This window comes from Salmo trutta, chromosome 5 (genome assembly GCF_901001165.1).
Source record: "Salmo trutta chromosome 5, fSalTru1.1, whole genome shotgun sequence".
NCBI lineage: Eukaryota > Metazoa > Chordata > Actinopteri > Salmoniformes > Salmonidae > Salmo > Salmo trutta.
In genome coordinates, this window is record NC_042961.1 from 64,302,432 (window position 1) to 64,323,417 (window position 20,986).

The 20,986-nt window shown below is 45.1% G+C and overlaps 1 protein-coding gene across 1 annotated transcript in view; it reads left to right on the forward strand.

The window, feature by feature from the left end:
• The window catches only part of LOC115195012 (butyrophilin subfamily 3 member A2-like), a 54,247-nt gene that overhangs the window by 18,317 nt on the left and 14,944 nt on the right, over nt 1-20,986 (forward strand). The window contains exons 8-10 of the mRNA XM_029754912.1: nt 711-853; nt 15,248-15,362; nt 15,754-15,771. Coding sequence (XP_029610772.1) covers nt 711-853; nt 15,248-15,362; nt 15,754-15,771 — 276 coding nt within the window. The remainder of the gene's footprint in view (nt 1-710; nt 854-15,247; nt 15,363-15,753; nt 15,772-20,986) is intronic.

Sequence of the window (20,986 nt, forward strand, 5' to 3'; positions counted from 1 at the left end):
GTCAACTGTTAATCACAGACCTCATGGTTTATTACTATAATACTGATGGGTCAACTGTTAATCACAGACCTCATGGTTTATTACTATAATACTGATGGGTCAACTGTTAATCACAGACCTCATGGTTTATTACTATAATACTGATGGGTCAACTGTTAATCACAGACCTCATGGTTTATTACTATAATACTGATGGGTCAACTGTTAATCACAGACCTCATGGTTTATTACTATAATACTGATGGGTCAACTGTTAATCACAGACCTCATGGTTTATTACTATAATACTGATGGGTCAACTGTTAATCACAGACCTCATGGTTTATTACTATAATACTGATGGGACAACTGTTAATCACAGACCTCATGGTTTATTACTATAATACTGATGGGTCAACTGTTAATCACAGACCTCATGGTTTTGTCTTGTTCTACAGTATATAACTCTACATCTAACCTGACTAGTAATGTCCTCTTGTTCTACAGTATATAACTCTACATCTAACCTGTCTAGTAATGTCCTCTTGTTCTACAGTATATAACTCTACATCTAACCTGACTAGTAATGTCCTCTTGTTCTACAGTATATAACTCTACATCTAACCTGACTAGTAATGTCCTCTTGTTCTACAGTATATAACTCTACATCTAACCTGACTAGTAATGTCCTCTTGTTCTACAGTATATAACTCTACATCTAACCTGTCTAGATCATGCCGAGTTTGTGACCAGACACAAGGATGACCTCATTCAGATGGTTTCCGAGGGGAAATCCATAGCGTCTGAGCTGCACAAGAAGAAGTTGATCCCTGATGAGATGAACTCTCAGATCAGTGCTGCCGGGACCAGCCAGGAACAGATGGAACTGTTGTTCAAGGCTCTAGACTCAGGAGGGGACAAGATGAAATCAGACTTTTACAGGATTCTACTGGATCTGGAACCTGAACTTGTCAAAGACCTGGGTAAGAACCTCTCTACCTCTGGTTACATATCACTGGAATATAAACCGTATCTAGTGTCGTGACGTTGTATTAGTTAATGTGACGACTGTTGCTCATCGAATGATTAACGGTTTATAATTACGTGATTAACTGAATTAAGCAATGAATCAAGCAATTATTAACTCATTAACCTGGGGCACCATGGGAACATTGTTTTGATTGAGTTTCTATTTCCCAAATTAACTCAAAGGATATCAGAATATCGATTACAACAGTCGCTAAATTAATCAGTTTCCTCTACAGTCTCATTATCTGAAAGTCGTATAATCCGGGAATCTGCACGGACCCGGGCTTTACCACTGAATTTACCACACCAATCTTAGTTGATTATTTATTTACTAGCAAGCTAAAATGATGATAAAAATGCACATACACAAAACACAGTCTAGCTATTGATAAGGACTTAGTACAACGGGCCAACACACTCTGGCGCTTGTTACCCAAAATGGGGATTTTAAAGAGAGAGAAAGAAAGGAAGTACACGAGAGAAATATACATTTGGGTTCATTTGTCAGCCATGCTTATTTAAAATTAGCCTTGCCCCGAACTGCCGCTCTTATGGGTCAGAATATAATGATGTAATTACGTGTTGTAGTTCTCAGGTGGGAAGCTCCGCGTGGGTCGTTTAGGCTTCTAAATGACGCAGTTCTACGGCGCAACTCTCCGGTTGTCCTCACGATGTCAGTGTCCTTCTTGGCAAAGTGGTCTGATCCTCACCCTTGATCTGAAAGGGGTCTTCTGAGGACAGACAGCTCTGTAGCTCAGAGCTCACAGCTTCGGCTCGAATGGTGTCGATACCACGATTCAATCGAGAGTGGAGGCTGGGTGGTTCGGCTTGAATTCACCCGCTTAGACACAGCTACTCGTCCGTAGCTCGTGTAGAAAAATATTTCTTTGTCTTCAACCTTGTGTTTCGTTTTGGGGTTCGTCGACTTTGTTAGACCTTCGCTGCAGCTTGGGGTCAATAGTCTCCTATGTTAATTCTCCAATCTCCTGTCTTATACCCTCGGGTCAGAGGTGGGTGTGACAGCCTTTAGGGCGATTCTCTGGGCGGACCAAGTACAGGGGCAAGGCTTAGATTTGGCTAAAAATCCGATTTTAGACACTAACTTCACATTTCATCTTTGCCAAAACATTCTGTTTGATTTGGATATTTTCCAAACAGTGTACAATGTATAAACATCAGGCATATACTGGGAAAACTCTTAAAGGTACAATGTTTTCATAATAACGTCATCTCTTAACCTTTAAAAACAAATACAAAAGTTACATACATTTTAATATTCCACTTTTCGTCATAACCACCATTGTGGCTGACGGAAACCATTGTTCCAAAGTTCCTTTATTGCATGTTTAAGGTTCTGAGGCCAGTTCTCCATTGTTAGGACAAAGGAATTTCTCTGTATTATGGGCATGAGGTGTCATAAAACCCCCACATCTTCAGACCCCTAGATCTCTCCTCCTCTGTTGGGGGTTTGGGAGATAATCTGTAGGGTGGTGGTCTCCTGTATCCTGACCTGATCAGGACAGTCATGACACTAGTCTATCACCTGGGTAAGAACCTCTCTACCTCTGGTTACATATCACTGGAATATAAACCTTATCTAGTCTATCACCTGGGTAAGAACCTCTCTACCTCTGGTTACATATCACTGGAATATAAACCTTATCTAGTCTATCACCTGGGTAAGAACCTCTCTACCTCTGGTTACATATCACTGGAATATAAACCTTATCTAGTCTATCACCTGGGTAAGAACCTCTCTACCTCTGGTTACATATCGCTGGAATATAAACCTTATCTAGTCTATCACCTGGGTAAGAACCTCTCTACCTCTGGTTACATATCACTGGAATATAAACCTTATCTAGTCTATCACCTGGGTAAGAACCTCTCTACCTCTGGTTACATATCACTGGAATATAAACCTTATCTAGTCTATCACCTGGGTAAGAACCTCTCTACCTCTGGTTACATATCACTGGAATAGAAACCTTATCTAGTCTATCACCTGGGTAAGAACCTCTCTACTGGCTGTACTGGGTAGAGAGGAACCAGGCTCTGAGGGGTGACCAGTCCTCTACTGGCTGTACTGGGTAGACCAGAGGAACCAGGCTCTGAAGGGTGACCAGTCCTCTACTGGCTGTACTGGGTAGACCAGAGGAACCAGGCTCTGAGGGGTGACCAGTCCTCTACTGACTGTACTGGGTAGACCAGAGGAACCAGGCTCTGAGGGGTGACCAGTCCTCTACTGACTGTACTGGGTAGAGAGGAACCAGGCTCTGAGGGGTGACCAGTCCTCTACTGGCTGTACTGGGTAAACCAGAGGAACCAGGCTCTGAGGGGTGACCAGTCCTCTACTGGCTGTACTGGGTAGAGGAACCAGGCTCTGAGGGGTGACCAGTCCTCTACTGACTGTACTGGGTAGAGAGGAACCAGGCTCTGAGGGGTGACCAGTCCTCTACTGGCTGTACTGGGTAAACCAGAGGAACCAGGCTCTGAGGGGTGACCAGTCCTCTACTGGCTGTACTGGGTAGACCAGAGGAACCAGGTTCTGAGGGGTGACCAGTCCTCTACTGGCTGTACTGGGTAGACCAGAGGAACCAGGCTCTGAGGGGTGACCAGTCCTCTACTGGCTGTACTGGGTAGACCAGAGGAACCAGGATCTGAGGGGTGACCAGTCCTCTACTGGCTGTACTGGGTAGAGAGGAACCAGGCTCTGAGGGGTGACCAGTCCTCTACTGGCTGTACTGGAAAGACCAGAGGAACCAGGCTCTGAGGGGTGATCAGGATATAACTAGGAATGATCCATATCCTGTCCATTAGACTCTATTCATTTATACCAGGTTACCTTCAGTCCTGTATTAGATCAGGATATAACTATATATAGGTACCAGTGTGAAGCTTGTAGACCAAAACGGGTGAAATACCTTTTTAGACCCCCAGACACTAAAGTCAGAGTTTAATTTAGCTTTATGCTAATTTGATTACCTCGTGGGAACAGACATCCAGGCTTTTAATGATTATTAATTGTTATTGTACTTTTTACTATTGTGCTTTTACACATTTGTTGTCTTTTGTCTACAGAGGAGAAGCAAAGTAAACGATGGGCAGAACAAAGTAAGTGGGCTGTTGTCTTATTAGAGTTTCACATATAGAGATTATGATTATTACTATAATACTGATGGGTCAACTGTTAATCACAGACCTCATGATTTATTACTATAATACTGATGGGTCAACTGTTAATCACAGACCTCATGGTTTATTACTATAATACTGATGGGTCAACTGTTAATCACAGACCTCATGGTTTATTACTATAATACTGATGGGTCAACTGTTAATCACAGACCTCATGGTTTATTACTATAATACTGATGGGTCAACTGTTAATCACAGACCTCATGGTTTATTACTATAATACTGATGGGTCAACTGTTAATCACAGACCTCATGGTTTATTACTATAATACTGATGGGTCAACTGTTAATCACAGACCTCATGGTTTATTACTATAATACTGATGGGTCAACTGTTAATCACAGACCTCATGGTTTATTACTATAATACTGATGGGACAACTGTTAATCACAGACCTCATGGTTTATTACTATAATACTGATGGGTCAACTGTTAATCACAGACCTCATGGTTTATTACTATAATACTGATGGGTCAACTGTTAATCACAGACCTCATGGTTTATTACTATAATACTGATGGATCAACTGTTAATCACAGACCTCATGGTTTATTACTATAATACTGATGGGTCAACTGTTAATCACAGACCTCATGGTTTATTACTATATTACTGATGGGTCAACTGTTAATCACAGACCTCATGGTTTATTACTATAATACTGATGGGTCAACTGTTAATCACAGACCTCATGGTTTATTACTATAATACTGATGGGTCAACTGTTAATCACAGACCTCATGGTTTATTACTATAATACTGATGGGTCAACTGTTAATCACAGACCTCATGGTTTATTACTATAATACTGATGGGTCAACTGTTAATCACAGACCTCATGGTTTATTACTATAATACTGATGGGTCAACTGTTAATCACAGACCTCATGGTTTATTACTATAATACTGATGGGTCAACTGTTAATCACAGACCTCATGGTTTATTACTATAATACTGATGGGTCAACTGTTAATCACAGACCTCATGGTTTATTACTATAATACTGATGGGTCAACTGTTAATCACAGACCTCATGGTTTATTACTATAATACTGATGGGTCAACTGTTAATCACAGACCTCATGGTTTATTACTATAATACTGATGGGTCAACTGTTAATCACAGACCTCATGGTTTATTACTATAATACTGATGGGTCAACTGTTAATCACAGACCTCATGGTTTATTACTATAATACTGATGGGACAACTGTTAATCACAGACCTCATGGTTTATTACTATAATACTGATGGGTCAACTGTTAATCACAGACCTCATGGTTTATTACTATAATACTGATGGGTCAACTGTTAATCACAGACCTCATGGTTTATTACTATAATACTGATGGATCAACTGTTAATCACAGACCTCATGGTTTATTACTATAATACTGATGGGTCAACTGTTAATCACAGACCTCATGGTTTATTACTATATTACTGATGGGTCAACTGTTAATCACAGACCTCATGGTTTATTACTATAATACTGATGGGTCAACTGTTAATCACAGACCTCATGGTTTATTACTATAATACTGATGGGTCAACTGTTAATCACAGACCTCATGGTTTATTACTATAATACTGATGGGTCAACTGTTAATCACAGACCTCATGGTTTATTACTATAATACTGATGGGTCAACTGTTAATCACAGACCTCATGGTTTATTACTATAATACTGATGGGTCAACTGTTAATCACAGACCTCATGGTTTATTACTATAATACTGATGGGTCAACTGTTAATCACAGACCTCATGGTTTATTACTATAATACTGATGGGTCAACTGTTAATCACAGACCTCATGGTTTATTACTATAATACTGATGGGTCAACTGTTAATCACAGACCTCATGGTTTATTACTATAATACTGATGGGTCAACTGTTAATCACAGACCTCATGGTTTATTACTATAATACTGATGGGTCAACTGTTAATCACAGACCTCATGGTTTATTACTATAATACTGATGGGTCAACTGTTAATCACAGACCTCATGGTTTTGTCTTGTTCTACAGTATATAACTCTACATCTAACCTGACTAGTAATGTCCTCTTGTTCTACAGTATATAACTCTACATCTAACCTGTCTAGATCATGCCGAGTTTGTGACCAGAAACAAGTATCACCTCATTCAGAATGTTTACGAGGGGAAATCCATAGCGTCTGAGCTGCACAAGAAGAAGTTGATCCCTGATGAGATGAACTCTCAGATCAGTGCTGCCGGGACCAGCCAGGAACAGATGAGACGGTTGTTCAAGGCCCTAGAAGAAGCAGAAGCAGAAGACAGAACAAGAGTGAAATCAGCATTTTACTTGATTCTACTGGATCTGGAACCTGAACTTGTCTTAAACCTGGGTAAGAACCTCTCTACCTCTGGTTACATATCACTGGAATATAAACCTTATCTAGTCTATCACCTGGGTAAGAACCTCTCTACCTCTGGTTACATATCACTGGAATATAAACCTGATCTAGTCTATCACCTGGGTAAGAACCTCTCTACCTCTGGTTACATATCACTGGAATATAAACCTGATCTAGTCTATCACCTGGGTAAGAACCTCTCTACCTCTGGTTACATATCACTGGAATATAAACCTTATCTAGTCTATCACCTGGGTAAGAACCTCTCTACCTCTGGTTACATATCACTGGAATATAAACCTTATCTAGTCTATCACCTGGGTAAGAACCTCTCTACCTCTGGTTACATATCACTGGAATATAAACCGTATCTAGTCTATCACCTGGGTAAGAACCTCTCTACCTCTGGTTACATATCACTGGAATATAAACCTGATCTAGTCTATCACCTGGGTAAGAACCTCTCTACCTCTGGTTACATATCACTGGAATATAAACCTTATCTAGTCTATCACCTGGGTAAGAACCAGGCTCTGAGGGGTGACCAGTCCTCTACTGGCTGTACTGGGTAGACCAGAGGAACCAGGCTCTGAGGGGTGACCAATCCTCTACTGGCTGTACTGGGTAGAGAGGAACCAGGCTCTGAGGGGTGACCAGTCCTCTACTGGCTGTACTGGGTAGACCAGAGGAACCAGGCTCTGAGGTGTGACCAATCCTCTGCTGGGTAGAGAGGAACCAGGCTCTGAGGGTTGACCAGTCCTCTACTGGCTGTACTGGGTAGACCAGAGGAACCAGGCTCTGAGGGGTGACCAGTCCTCTACTGGCTGTACTGGGTAGAGAGGAACCAGGCTCTGAGGGGTGACCAGTCCTCTAATGGCTGTACTGGGTAGAGAGGAACCAGGCTCTGAGGGGTGACCAGTCCTCTACTGGCTGTACTGGGTAGACCAGAGGAACCAGGCTCTGAGGGGTGACCAGTCCACTACTGGCTGTACTGGGTAGACCAGAGGAACCAGTCTCTGAGGGGTGACCAGTCCTCTACTGGCTGTACTGGGTAGACCAGAGGAACCAGGCTCTGAGGGGTGACCAGTCCTCTACTGGGTAGAGAGGAACCAGGCTTTGAGGGGTGACCTGTCCTCTTCTGGCTGTACTGGGTAGAGAGGAACCAGGCTCTGAGGGGTGACCAGTCCTCTACTGGCTGTACTAGGTAAACCAGAGGAACCAGGCTCTGAGGGGTGACCAGTCCTCTACTGGCTATACTTGGTAGACCAGAGGAACCAGGCTCTCAGGTGTGACCAGTCCTCTACTGGCTGTACTGGGTAGACCAGAGGAACCAGGCTCTGAGGGGTGACCAGTCCTCTACTGGCTATACTGGGTTGAGAGGAACCAGGCTCTGAGAGGTGTCCAGTCCTCTACTGGCTGTACTGGGTAGACCAGAGGAACCAGGCTCTGAGGGGTGACCAGTCCTCTACTGGCTGAACTGGGTAGACCAGAGGAACCAGGCTCTCAGGGGTGACCAGTCCTCTACTGGTTGTACTGGCTAGACCAGAGGAACCAGGCTCTGAGGGGTGACCAATCCTCTACTGGGTAGAGAGGAACCAGGCTCTGAGGGGTGACCAGTCCTCTACTGGCTGTACTGGGTAGACCAGAGGAACCAGGCTTTGAGGGGTGACCAGTCCTCTACTGGCTGTTCTGGGTAGACCAGAGGAACCAGGCTCTGAGGGGTGACCAGTCCTCTACTGGCTGTACTTGGTAGACCAGAGGAACCAGGCTCTGAGGGGTGACCAGTCCTCTACTGGCTGTACTGGGTAGACCAGAGGAACCAGGCTCTGAGGGGTGACCAGTCCTCTACTGGCTGTACTGGGTAGACCAGAGGAACCAGGCTCTGAGGGGTGACCAGTCCTCTACTGGCTGTACTGGGTAGACCAGAGGAACCAGGTTCTGAGGGGTGACCAGTCCTCTACTGGCTGTACTGGTTAGAGAGGATCCAGGCTCTGAGGGGTGACCAGTCCCCTACTGGCTGTACTGGGTAGAGAGGAACCAGGCTCTGAGGGGTGACCAGTCCTCTACTGGCTGTACTGGGTAGACCAGAGGAACCAGGCTCTGAGGGGTGACCAGTCCTCTACTGGCTGTACTGGGTAGAGAGGAACCAGGCTCTGAGGGGTGACCAGTCCTCTACTGGCTGTACTGGGTAAACCAGAGGAACCAGGCTCTGAGGGGTGACCAGTCCTCTACTGGCTGTACTGGGTAGACCAGAGGAACCAGGCTCTGAGGGGTGACCAGTCCTCTACTGGCTGTACTGGGTAGACCAGAGGAACCAGGCTCTGAGGGGTGATCAGGATATAACTAGGAATGACCCATATCCTGTCCATTAGACTCTATTCACTTGTATTCATTTATACCAGGTTACCTTCAGTCCTGTATTAGATCAGGATATAACTATATATAGGTACCAGTGTGAAGCTTGTAGAGCAAAACGGGTGAAATACCTTTTTAGACCCCCAGACACTAAAGTCAGAGTTTAGTTTAGCATTATGCTAATTAGATTACCGCGTGGGAACAGACATCCAGGCTTTTAATGATTATTAATTGTTATTGTACTTTTTACTATTGTGCTTTTACACATTTGTTATCTTTTGTCTACAGAGAAGGAGCAAAGACAACGATGGCAAGAAAAAGGTAAGTGGTCTGTTGTCTTGTTAGAGTTTCATATATAGAGATTATGATTATTACTATAATACTGATGGATCAACTGTTAATCACAGACCTCATGGTTTATTACTATAATACTGATGGGTCAACTGTTAATCACAGACCTCATGGTTTATTACTATAATACTGATGGGTCAACTGTTAATCACAGACCTCATGGTTTATTACTATAATACTGATGGGTCAACTGTTAATCACAGACCTCATGGTTTATTACTATAATACTGATGGGTCAACTGTTAATCACAGACCTCATGGTTTATTACTATAATACTGATGGGTCAACTGTTAATCACAGACCTCATGGTTTATTACTATAATACTGATGGGTCAACTGTTAATCACAGACCTCATGGTTTATTACTATAATACTGATGGGTCAACTGTTAATCACAGACCTCATGGTTTATTACTATAATACTGATGGGTCAACTGTTAATCACAGACCTCATGGTTTTGTCTTGTTCTACAGTATATAACTCTACATCTAACCTGTCTAGTAATGTCCTCTTGTTCTACAGTATATAACTCTACATCTAACCTGTCTAGTAATGTCCTCTTGTTCTACAGTATATAACTCTACATCTAACCTGTCTAGTGATGTCCTCTTGTTCTACAGTATATAACTCTACATCTAACCTGTCTAGGTGATGCCCAGTTTGTGACCATAAACAGGGGTGACCTCATTCAGAATGTTACCATGGTGATTCCCAAAGCATTTTACTTGATCCATTCTAAGAAGATGTACTCTCAGATCCATGCTGCCAAGACCAGCAAGGACCAGATGGGACTGTTGTTCAAGGCTCTAGACTCAGGAGGGGACAAGATGAAATCAGACTTTTACAGGATTCTACTGGATCTGGAACCTGAACTTGTCAAAGACCTGGGTAAGAACCTCTCTACCTCTGGTTACATATCACTGGAATATAAACCGTATCTAGTCTATCACCTGGGTAAGAACCTCTCTACCTCTGGTTACATATCACTGGAATATAAACCTTATCTAGTCTATCACCTGGGTAAGAACCTCTCTACCTCTGGTTACATATCACTGGAATATAAACCTTATCTAGTCTATCACCTGGGTAAGAACCTCTCTACCTCTGGTTACATATCACTGGAATATAAACCTTATCTAGTCTATCACCTGGGTAAGAACCTCTCTACCTCTGGTTACATATCACTGGAATAGAAACCTTATCTAGTCTATCACCTGGGTAAGAACCTCTCTACTTGCTGTACTGGGTAGAGAGGAACCAGGCTCTGAGGGGTGACCAGTCCTCTACTGGCTGTACTGGGTAGACCAGAGGAACCAGGCTCTGAAGGGTGACCAGTCCTCTACTGGCTGTACTGGGTAGACCAGAGGAACCAGGCTCTGAGGGGTGACCAGTCCTCTACTGACTGTATTGGGTAGACCAGAGGAACCAGGCTCTGAGGGGTGACCAGTCCTCTACTGACTGTACTGGGTAGAGAGGAACCAGGCTCTGAGGGGTGACCAGTCCTCTACTGGCTGTACTGGGTAAACCAGAGGAACCAGGCTCTGAGGGGTGACCAGTCCTCTACTGGCTGTTCTGGGTAGACCAGAGGAACCAGGCTCTGAGGGGTGACCAGTCCTCTACTGGCTGTACTGGGTAGACCAGAGGAACCAGGCTCTGAGGGGTGACCAGTCCTCTACTGACTGTACTGGGTAGAGAGGAACCAGGCTCTGAGGGGTGACCAGTCCTCTACTGGCTGTACTGGGTAAACCAGAGGAACCAGGCTCTGAGGGGTGACCAGTCCTCTACTGGCTGTACTGGGTAGACCAGAGGAACCAGGCTCTGAGGGGTGACCAGTCCTCTACTGGCTGTACTCGGTAGACCAGAGGAACCAGGCTCTGAGGGGTGACCAGTCCTCTACTGGCTGTACTGGGTAGAGTGGAACCAGGCTCTGAGGGGTGACCAGTCCTCTACTGGCTGTACTGGGTAGAGAGGAACCAGGCTCTGATGGGTGACCAGTCCTCTACTGGCTGTACTGGGCAGAGAGGAACCAGGCTCTGAGGGGTGACCAGTCCTCTACTGGCTGTACTGGGTAGACCAGAGGAACCAGGCTCTGAGGGGTGACCAGTCCTCTACTGGCTGTATACTGGCTGTATACTTTACATATTTACATATTCACTGCTCAAAAAAATAAAGGGAACACTTAAACAACACAATGTAACTCCAAGTCAATCACACTTCTGTGAAATCAAACTGTCCACTTAGGAAGCAACACTGATTGACAATAAATTTCACATGCTGTTGTGCAAATGGAATAGACAACAGGTGGAAATTATAGGCAAATAGCAAGACACCCCCAATAAAGGAGTGGTTCTGCAGGTGGTGACCACAGACCACTTCTCAGTTCCTATGCTTCCTGGCTGATGTTTTGGTCACTTTTGAATGCTGGCTGTGCTTTCACTCTAGTGGTAGCATGAGACGGAGTCTACAACCCACACAAGTGGCTCAGGTAGTGCAGTTCATCCAGGATGGCACATCAATGCGAGCTGTGGCAAGAAGGTTTGCTGTGTCTGTCAGCGTAGTGTCCAGAGCATGGAGGCGCTACCAGGAGACAGGCCAGTACATCAGGAGACGTGGAGGAGGCCGTAGGAGGGCAACAACCCAGCAGCAGGACCGCTACCTCCGCCTTTGTGCAAGGAGAAGCAGGAGGAGCACTGCCAGAGCCCTGCAAAATTACCTCTAGCAGGCCACAAATGTGCATGTGTCTGCTCAAACGGTCAGAAACAGACTCCATGAGGGTGGTATGAGGGCCCGACGTCCACAGGTGGGGGTTGTGCTTACAGCCCAACACCGTGCAGGACTTTTGGCATTTGCCAGAAAACACCAAGGTTGGCAAATTCGCCACTGGCGCCCTGTGCTCTTCACAGATGAAAGCAGGTTCACACTGAGCACGTGACAGAGTCTGGAGACGCCGTGGAGAACGTTCTGCTGCCTGCAACATCCTCCAGCATGACCGGTTTGGCGTTGGGTCTGTCATGGTGTGGGGTGGCATTTCTTTGTGGGGCCGCACAGCCCTCCATGTGCTCGCCAGTGGTAGCCTGACTGCCATTAGGTACCAAGACGAGATCCTCAGACCCCTTGTGAGACCATATGCTGGTGCGGTTGGCCCTGGGTTCCTCCTAATGCAAGACAATGCTAGACCTCATGTGGCTGGAGTGTGTCAGCAGTTCCTGCAAGAGGAAGGCATTGATGCTATAGACTGGCCCGCCCGTTCCCCAGACCTGAATCCAATTGAGCACATCTGGGACATCATGTCTCGCTCCATCCACCAACGCCACGTTGCACCACAGACTGTCCAGGAGTTGGCGGATGCTTTAGTCCAGGTCTGGGAGGAGATCCCTCAGGAGACCATCCGTCACCTCATCAGGAGCATGCCCAGGCGTTGTAGGGAGGTCATACAGGCACGTGGAGGCCACACACACTACTGAGCCTCATTTTGACTTGTTTTAAGGACATTACATTACATTTACATTTAAGTCATTTAGCAGACGCTCTTATCCAGAGCGACTTACAAATTGGTGCATTCACCTTATGATATCCAGTGGAACAACCACATCAAACTACATCAAAGTTGGATCAGCCTGTAGTGTGGTTTTCCACTTTAATTTTGAGTGTGACTCCAAATCCAGACCTCCATGGGTTGATAAATTGGATTTCCATTGATTATTTTTGTGTGATTTTGTTGTCAGCACATTCAACTGTGTAAAGAAAAAAGTATTTAATAAGATTATTTATTTCATTCAGATCTAGGATGTGTTGTTTAAGTGTTCCCTTTATTTTTTTGAGCAGTATATATATATAAACTCAGCAAAAAAAGAAACGTCCTCTTGCTATCAGCTGCGTTTATTTTCAGCAAACTTAACATGAGTAAATATTTGTATGAACATAACAAGATTCAGCAACTGAGACATGAACTGAACAAGTTCCACAGACATGTGACTAACAGAAATTGAATAATGTGTCCCTGAACAAAGGGGGGGGGGGTCAAAAGTAACAGTCAGTATCTGGTGTGGCCACCAGCTGCATTAAGTACTGCAGTGCATCTCCTCCTCATGGACTGCATCAGATTTGCCAGTTCGTGCTGCGAGATGTTACCCCACTCTTTCACCAAGGCACCTGCAAGTTCCCAGACATTTCTGTTGGAATGGCCCTAGCCCTCACCCTCCGATCAAACAGGTCCCAGACGTGCTCAATGAGATTGAGATCCGGGCTCTTCGCTGGCCATTGCAGAACACTGACATTCCTGTCATGCAGGAAATCACGCACAGAACGAGCAGTATGGCTGGTGGCATTGTCATGCTGGAGGGTCATGTCAGGATGAGCCTGCAGGAAGGGTACCACATGAAGGAGGAGGATGTTTTCCCTGTAACACACAGAGTTGAGATTGCCTGCAATGACGACAAGCTCAGTCCGATGATGTTGTGACACACCACCCCAGACCATGACGGACCCTCCACCTCCAAATCGATCCCGCTCCAGAGTACAGGCCTCGGTGTAACGCTCGTTCCTTCGACGATAAAGACAAATCCGATCATCACCCCTGGTGAGACAAAACCGCGACTCGTCAGTGAAGAGCACTTTTTGCCAATCCTGTCTGGTCCAGCGACGGTGGGTTTGTGCCCATAGGCGACGTTGTTGCCGGTGATGTCTGGTGAGGACTTGCCTTACAACAGGCCTACAAGCCCTCAGTCCAGCCTCTCAGCCTATTGCGGACAGTCTGAGCACTGATGGAGGGATTGTGCGTTCCTGGTGTAACTCAGGCAGTTGTTGTTGCCATCCTGTACCTGTCCCGCAGGTGTGATGTTTGGATGTACCGATCCTGTGCAGGTGTTGTTACACGTGGTCTGCCACTGTGAGGACGATCAGCTGTCCATCTTGTCTTCCTGTAGCGCTGTCTTAGGCGTCTCACAGTTCGGACGTTGCAATTTATTGCCCTGCCACATCTGCAGTCCTCATGCCTCCTTGCAGCATGCCTAAGGCACGTTTACATATATGAGCAGGGACCCTGGGCATCTTTCTTTTGGTGTTTTTCAGTCAGTAGAAAGGCCTTTTTAGTGTCCTAAGTTTTCATAACTGTGACCTTAATTGCCTACCATCTGCAAGCTGTTAGTGTCTTAACGACCGTTCCACAGGTGCATGTTCATTAATTGTTTATGGTTCATTGAACAAGCATGGGAAACAGTGTTTAAACCCTTTACAATGAAGATCTGTGAAGTTATTTGGATTTTTACAAATTATCGTTGAAAGACAGGGTCCTGAAAAAGGGACGTTTCTTTTTTTGCTGAGTTTGGGTTAGGGATGAACAGGTTTAGGTCAGGGATGAACAGGTATGGGTTAGGAATGAACAGACCAGTCCCAAAACCCTGTGATTCGCATAAAGAAAATAAGTATATAACTCTACATCTAACCTGACTAGTAATGTCCTCTTGTTCTACAGTATATAACTCTACATCTAACCTGACTAGTAATGTCCTCTTGTTCTACAGTATATAACTCTACATCTAACCTGACTAGTAATGTCCTCTAGTTCTACAGTATATAACTCTATATCTAACCTGACTAGTAATGTCCTCTTGTTCTACAGTATATAACTCTACATCTAACCTGTCTAGTAATGTCCTCTTGTTCTACAGTATATAACTCTACATCTAACCTGACTAGTAATGTCCTCTTGTTCTACAGTATATAACTCTACATCTAACCTGACTAGTAATGTCCTCTTGTTCTACAGTATATAACTCTACATCTAACCTGACTAGTAATGTCCTCTTCTCTTTTCAGGTGCCACATTTGTGGACCACCATAAGGATCAACTCATTCAGATGGTTACCAAAGTGAAGCCCATCCTTCATGAGCTGTTCTATCAGGAGTTGTACTGTAACATCAAGATCAACCAGATGACCAGACAGGACCAGATGAGACTGTTGTTCAAGGCCCTAGAAGAAGCAGAAGACAGAACAAGGTTGAAATCAGACTTTCACAGGACTCTACTGGATCTGGAACCTGAACTAGTCTATCACCTGAGTAAGAACCTCTCTACCTCTGGTTACATATCACTGGAATATAAACCTTATCTAGTCTATCACCTGAGTAAGAACCTCTCTACCTCTGGTTACATATCACTGGAATATAAACCTTATCTAGTCTATCACCTGGGTAAAAACCTCTCTACCTCTGGTTACATATCACTGGAATATAAACCTTATCTAGTCTATCACCTGGGTAAGAACCTCTCTACTGGCTGTACTGGGTAGAGAGGAACCAGGCTCTGAGGGGTGACCAGTCCTCTACTGGCTGTACTGGGTAGACCAGAGGAACCAGGCTCTGAGGAGGTACCAGCAGGGTTTGATAATAACATGATGGTTTTATGTGTCAACATTTCTCCTAACTGACTGTTTTTTCTTATCATCCACAGGTGGATATTACTCATTTAGTAAGTAGTGTGTTTGTGTCTGATGTTCCTACCTGTCTGTCTTTGTTCCTGTCCGTCTGTTTTGGTTGCAAGATGAATTTATATTACCTCCCTCTAAATAAATACTGTATATTTTATATTCATATTTTTAACCTTTTTTAACTAGGAAAGTCAGTTCAGAACAAATTGTTATTGACATAGACGGCCTACCAAAAGGCTAAAGGCCTCCTGCTGGGACGGGGGCTGGGATTAAAAATACAATACAAATATAGGACAAAACACACATCACGACAAGAGAGACAACACAACACTACATACAGAGAGACCTAAGACAACAACACAGCATGGTGACAACACAGCATGGTAGCAACACATGACAACACAGCATGGTAGAAACACATGACAACACAGCATGGTAGCAACACAGCATGGTAGCAACACAGCATGGTAGCAACACATGACAACACAGCATGGCAGCAACACATGACAACACAGCATGGTAGCAACACAGCATGGTAGCAACACATGACAACACAGCATTGTAGCAACACATGACAACACAGCATGGCAGCAACACATGACAACACAGCATGGTAGCTACACATAACAACACAGCATGGTAGCTACACAGCATGGCAGCAACACATGACAACACAGCATGGTAGCAACACATGACAACACAGCATGGTAGCTACACATGACAACACAGCATGGTAGCTACACAGCATGGCAGCAACACATGACAACACAGCATGGTAGCAACACATGACAATACAGCACGGTAGCAACACATGACAACACAGCATGGTAGCAACACATGACAACACAGCATGGTAGCAACACAGCATGGTAGCAACACAGCATGGTAGCAACACATGACAACACAGCGTGGTAGCAACACATGACAATACAGCACGGTAGCAACACATGACAATACAGCATGGTAGCAACACAGCATGGTAGCAACACATGACAACACAGCGTGGTAGCAACACATGACAACACAGCGTGGTAGCAACACATGACAACACAGCGTGGTAGCAACACATGACAATACAGCACGGTAGCAACATAGCATGGTAGCAACACAGCATGGTAGCAACACAGCATGGTAGCAACACAGCATGGTAGCAACACAGCATGGTAGCAACACATGACAACACAGCATGGTAGCAACACAGTGTAGTGTCTTTGGGTGTTGGTGTCCGATGCGCAAACGAGAAGATCCTACGTACGAGTTGTCAGCGGCCGCGTTGTTATGAGAATGGATGCAGTTAAATGGAAAGGTTTTTCCCCAGCACTTGTCCCATGTTGGCTGGCCTACTATGCAGTTAAATGGAAAGGTTTTTCCCCAGCACTTGTCCCATGTTGGCTGGCCCACTATGCAGTTAAATGTAAAGGTTTTTCCTCAGTACTTGTCCCATGTTGGCTGGCCCACTATGCAGTTAAATGGAAAGGTTCTACAGATGTAGACGTGAATTGGGATGAGGGGAAATGACAATCAATGACAACTGAAATAGCAAACATTATCTGTTTATCGCTATATTTGTTCTTGTAGATGTACTTTGAATGTTTAATATGTGGGTGAAGCATTTCATTTTGTAGTCTTTCTTCATTTGTCGTTTTGAGTGTGTGTGAATATTTGTACATAATTTGGTCGGATGTCTGTGTAACTAATGATGATCATGATTTCAATTCAGTTTAATGACATCACTCACTTCTCCTGAAGGGCGCACATAATACTATTCACTATTCACCATAAATGTAAAAGCATTAGATTGGTATATGCATTAGTATACATGTTATATAGTATATATATGTTATATATTAGTGTATATATGCATTAGTATATATGTTATATAGTATATATTGTCGTGTCTTTGGGGTACCATTAAACTGAAGACATGTTTATCAATTAACTCCCTGTAATTATTATCACGCGATTAAACTGATTAATCGTTTAATTGTAATTAACTAGGAGATCGGGGCACCAAGGAAAATATTCAGATTACAAAGTTATAATTTTCCTAATATAACTTTCCTATATTATAACATTATATATTATATTCTATTATAGTATAGTATAGGCCGATTATCTTCTGGTTTAAATGGTGTATTTTACCTCGCGTCCAGTCTCATTCCAAACGTCGTAAATTGTTGTATCTGCACGAACCCAGTCTTTACTAAGAGTCATCCATACATCAATTGTCTTAAAATCATTTATTTCCTAAACTAAGTAATTCACAGAAAGTATACAAACAGTAATTATCATCACAAAGAATTGGTAGAGGAATGTGCCCTAGTGGTCTAAACAGGCCTAGCTGGTGTCTTGTAGAACAATGGGTCATAAAAAGTCAGCTGAGGATGCACACCTACAGAGTTCATTAATATTAACAATTGATATGCTAATCCTTTTGCACATAAACGCTCACTCATTTGGGAACAATTGCAATCAATATATATTTACGCTCAGTGTGTCGTCGGGATCCTTGTTGAAGAGTCGTTCAGTTGGAGAATTCTCTCTCTCTCTCTCTCTCTCTCTCTCTCTCTCACTCAGTTAGAATAGATCTTTCAAAGCGACATTCATTAATGTCGTTATAGAATGGATGTTTCGTTGGTCTTCGCGTTCGATGATATAATTTACTTAGCTGCAGACTAATAATTAATATCAAAGACTTGTTCTTATTCTGTCGGTCTCGATAGTCTAAAAGTTAACCACGTGGTGTAGTTCACTTTCAGTAGAGGAATTGGATGGTCAAACCTATGGGCCAACTCGCAATGGAGTGGAGGCCTGGTCTAAAGAAATGTAAATCAGGGTGGGTTTTATAGTGACCCTTGAACAGGCTTGTCAAATGACGCCTGGTCCTGTATGTGTCCCTGGGGGCGTGCCTATGACTGAGTTAGACTTGGTTACAGAAATACAATTCTATCACATTAACATCAGTACATAGCATCTCAATGTATTACAAATAGCTTTATCCTTATTAATACATTTTATACAACCATGTGGATTCAAGTCTCATCGCTGAGGCTATTATATAAACAGTTTTATGGTAATATGGCTATATTGTCTCTTCTGAGTATCACAAAATTGTACCAAGCGGACCAGTTCGTAGCTGGATTCTTCACCAATCTTCCATATCTTCTCCAGAACACACATGTCGCTCGGTTCTCCAATTCTAATTCTATGAGTTGGAAGAATTTCCTTTGTCTCTCTATGAAACATGGGGTAGGAGATTCTCCTCAGAGTTTTTACAACCCTGGGTTGGGGGAAGGTAGGTTGGGTGATGATACAAAGGGGAGGGGGTCAACTGTCCTTCCTGTACCCAAAGAGGCCAATGTCATGACAACAGCATGGTAGCAACATTATTGGTCACAGACAACAGCACAAAGGTCAAGAACGTAGAGACACCAATACATCACACAAAGCAGCCAAAGATTATTTCATGGGTAGACCAGAGGAACCAGGCTCTGAGGGGTGACCAGTCCTCTACTGGCTGTACTGGGTAGAGAGGAACCAGGCTCTGAGGGGTGACCAGTCCTCTACTGGCTGTACTGGGTAGACCAGAGGAACCAGGCTCTGAGGGGTGACCAGTCCTCTACTGGCTGTACTGGGTAGACCAGAGGAACCAGGCTCTGAGGGGTGACCAGTCCTCTACTGGCTGTACTGGGTAGAGAGGAACCAGGCTCTGAGGGGTGACCAGTCCTCTACTGGCTGTACTGGGTAGACCAGAGGAACCAGGCTCTAAGGGGTGACCAGTCCTCTACTGGCTGTACTGGGTAGACCAGAGGAACCAGGCTCTGAGGGGTGACCAGTCCTCTACTGGCTGTACTGGGTAGACCAGAGGAACCAGGCTCTGAGGGGTGACCAGTCCTCTACTGGCTGTACTGGGTAGACCAGAGGAACCAGGCTCTGAGGGGTGACCAGTCCTCTACTGGCTGTACTGGGTAGACCAGAGGAACCAGGCTCTGAGGGGTGACCAGTCCTCTACTGGCTGTACTGGGTAGAGAGGAACCAGGCTCTGAGGGGTGACCAGTCCTCTACTGGCTGTACTGGTTAGACCAGAGGAACCAGGCTCTGAGGGGTGACCAGTCCTCTACTGGTTGTACTGGGTAGACCAGAGGAACCAGGCTCTGAGGGGTGACCAGTCCTCTACTGGCTGTACTGGGTAGAGATGAACCAGGCTCTGAGGGCTGACCAGTCCTCTACTGGCTGTACTGGGTAGACCAGAGGGACCAGGCTCTGAGGGGTGACCAGCCCTCTACTGGCTGTACTGGGTAAGACCAGAGGGACCAGGCTCTGAGGGGTGACCAGTCCTCTACTGGCTGTACTGGGTAGACCAGAGGAACCAGGCTCTGAGGGGTGACCAGTCCTCTACTGGTTGTACTGGGTAGAGAGGAACCAGGCTCTGAGGGGTGACCAGTCCTCTACTGGCTGTACTGGTTAGACCAGAGGAACCAGGCTCTGAGGGGTGACCAGTCCTCTACTGGCTGTACTGGGTAGACCAGAGGAACCAGGCTCTGAGGGGTGACCAGTCCTCTACTGGTTGTACTGGGTAGACCAGAGGAACCAGGCTCTGAGGGGTGACCAGTCCTCTACTGGCTGTACTGGGTAGAGATGAACCAGGCTCTGAGGGGTGACCAGTCCTCTACTGGCTGTACTGGGTAGACCAGAGGAGCCATTCTCTGAGGGGTGACCAGTCCTCTACTGACTGTACTGGGTAGAGAGGAACCAGGCTCTGAGGGGTGACCAGTCCTCTACTGGCTGTACTGGGTAGACCAGAGGAACCAGGCTCTGAGGGGTGACCAGTCCTCTTCTGGCTATACTGGGTAGACCAGAGGAACCAGGCTCTGAGGGGTGACCAGTCCTCTACTGGCTGTACTGGGTAGATCAGAGGAACCAGGCTCTGAGGGGTGACCAGTCCTCTACTGGCTGTACTGGGTAGAGAGGAACCAGGCTCTGAGGGGTGACCAGTCCTCTACTGGCTGTACTGGGTAGAGAGGAACCAGGCTCTGAGGGGTGACCAGTCCTCTACTGGCTGTACTGGGTAGACCAGAGGAACCAGGATCTGAGGGGTGACCAGTCCTCTACTGGCTGTACTTGGTAGACCAGAGGAACCAGGCTCTGAGGGGTGACCAGTCCTCTACTGGCTGTACTGGGTAGACCAGAGGAACCAGGCTCTGAGGGGTGACCAGTCCTCTACTGGCTGTACTGGGTAGACCAGAGGAACCAGGC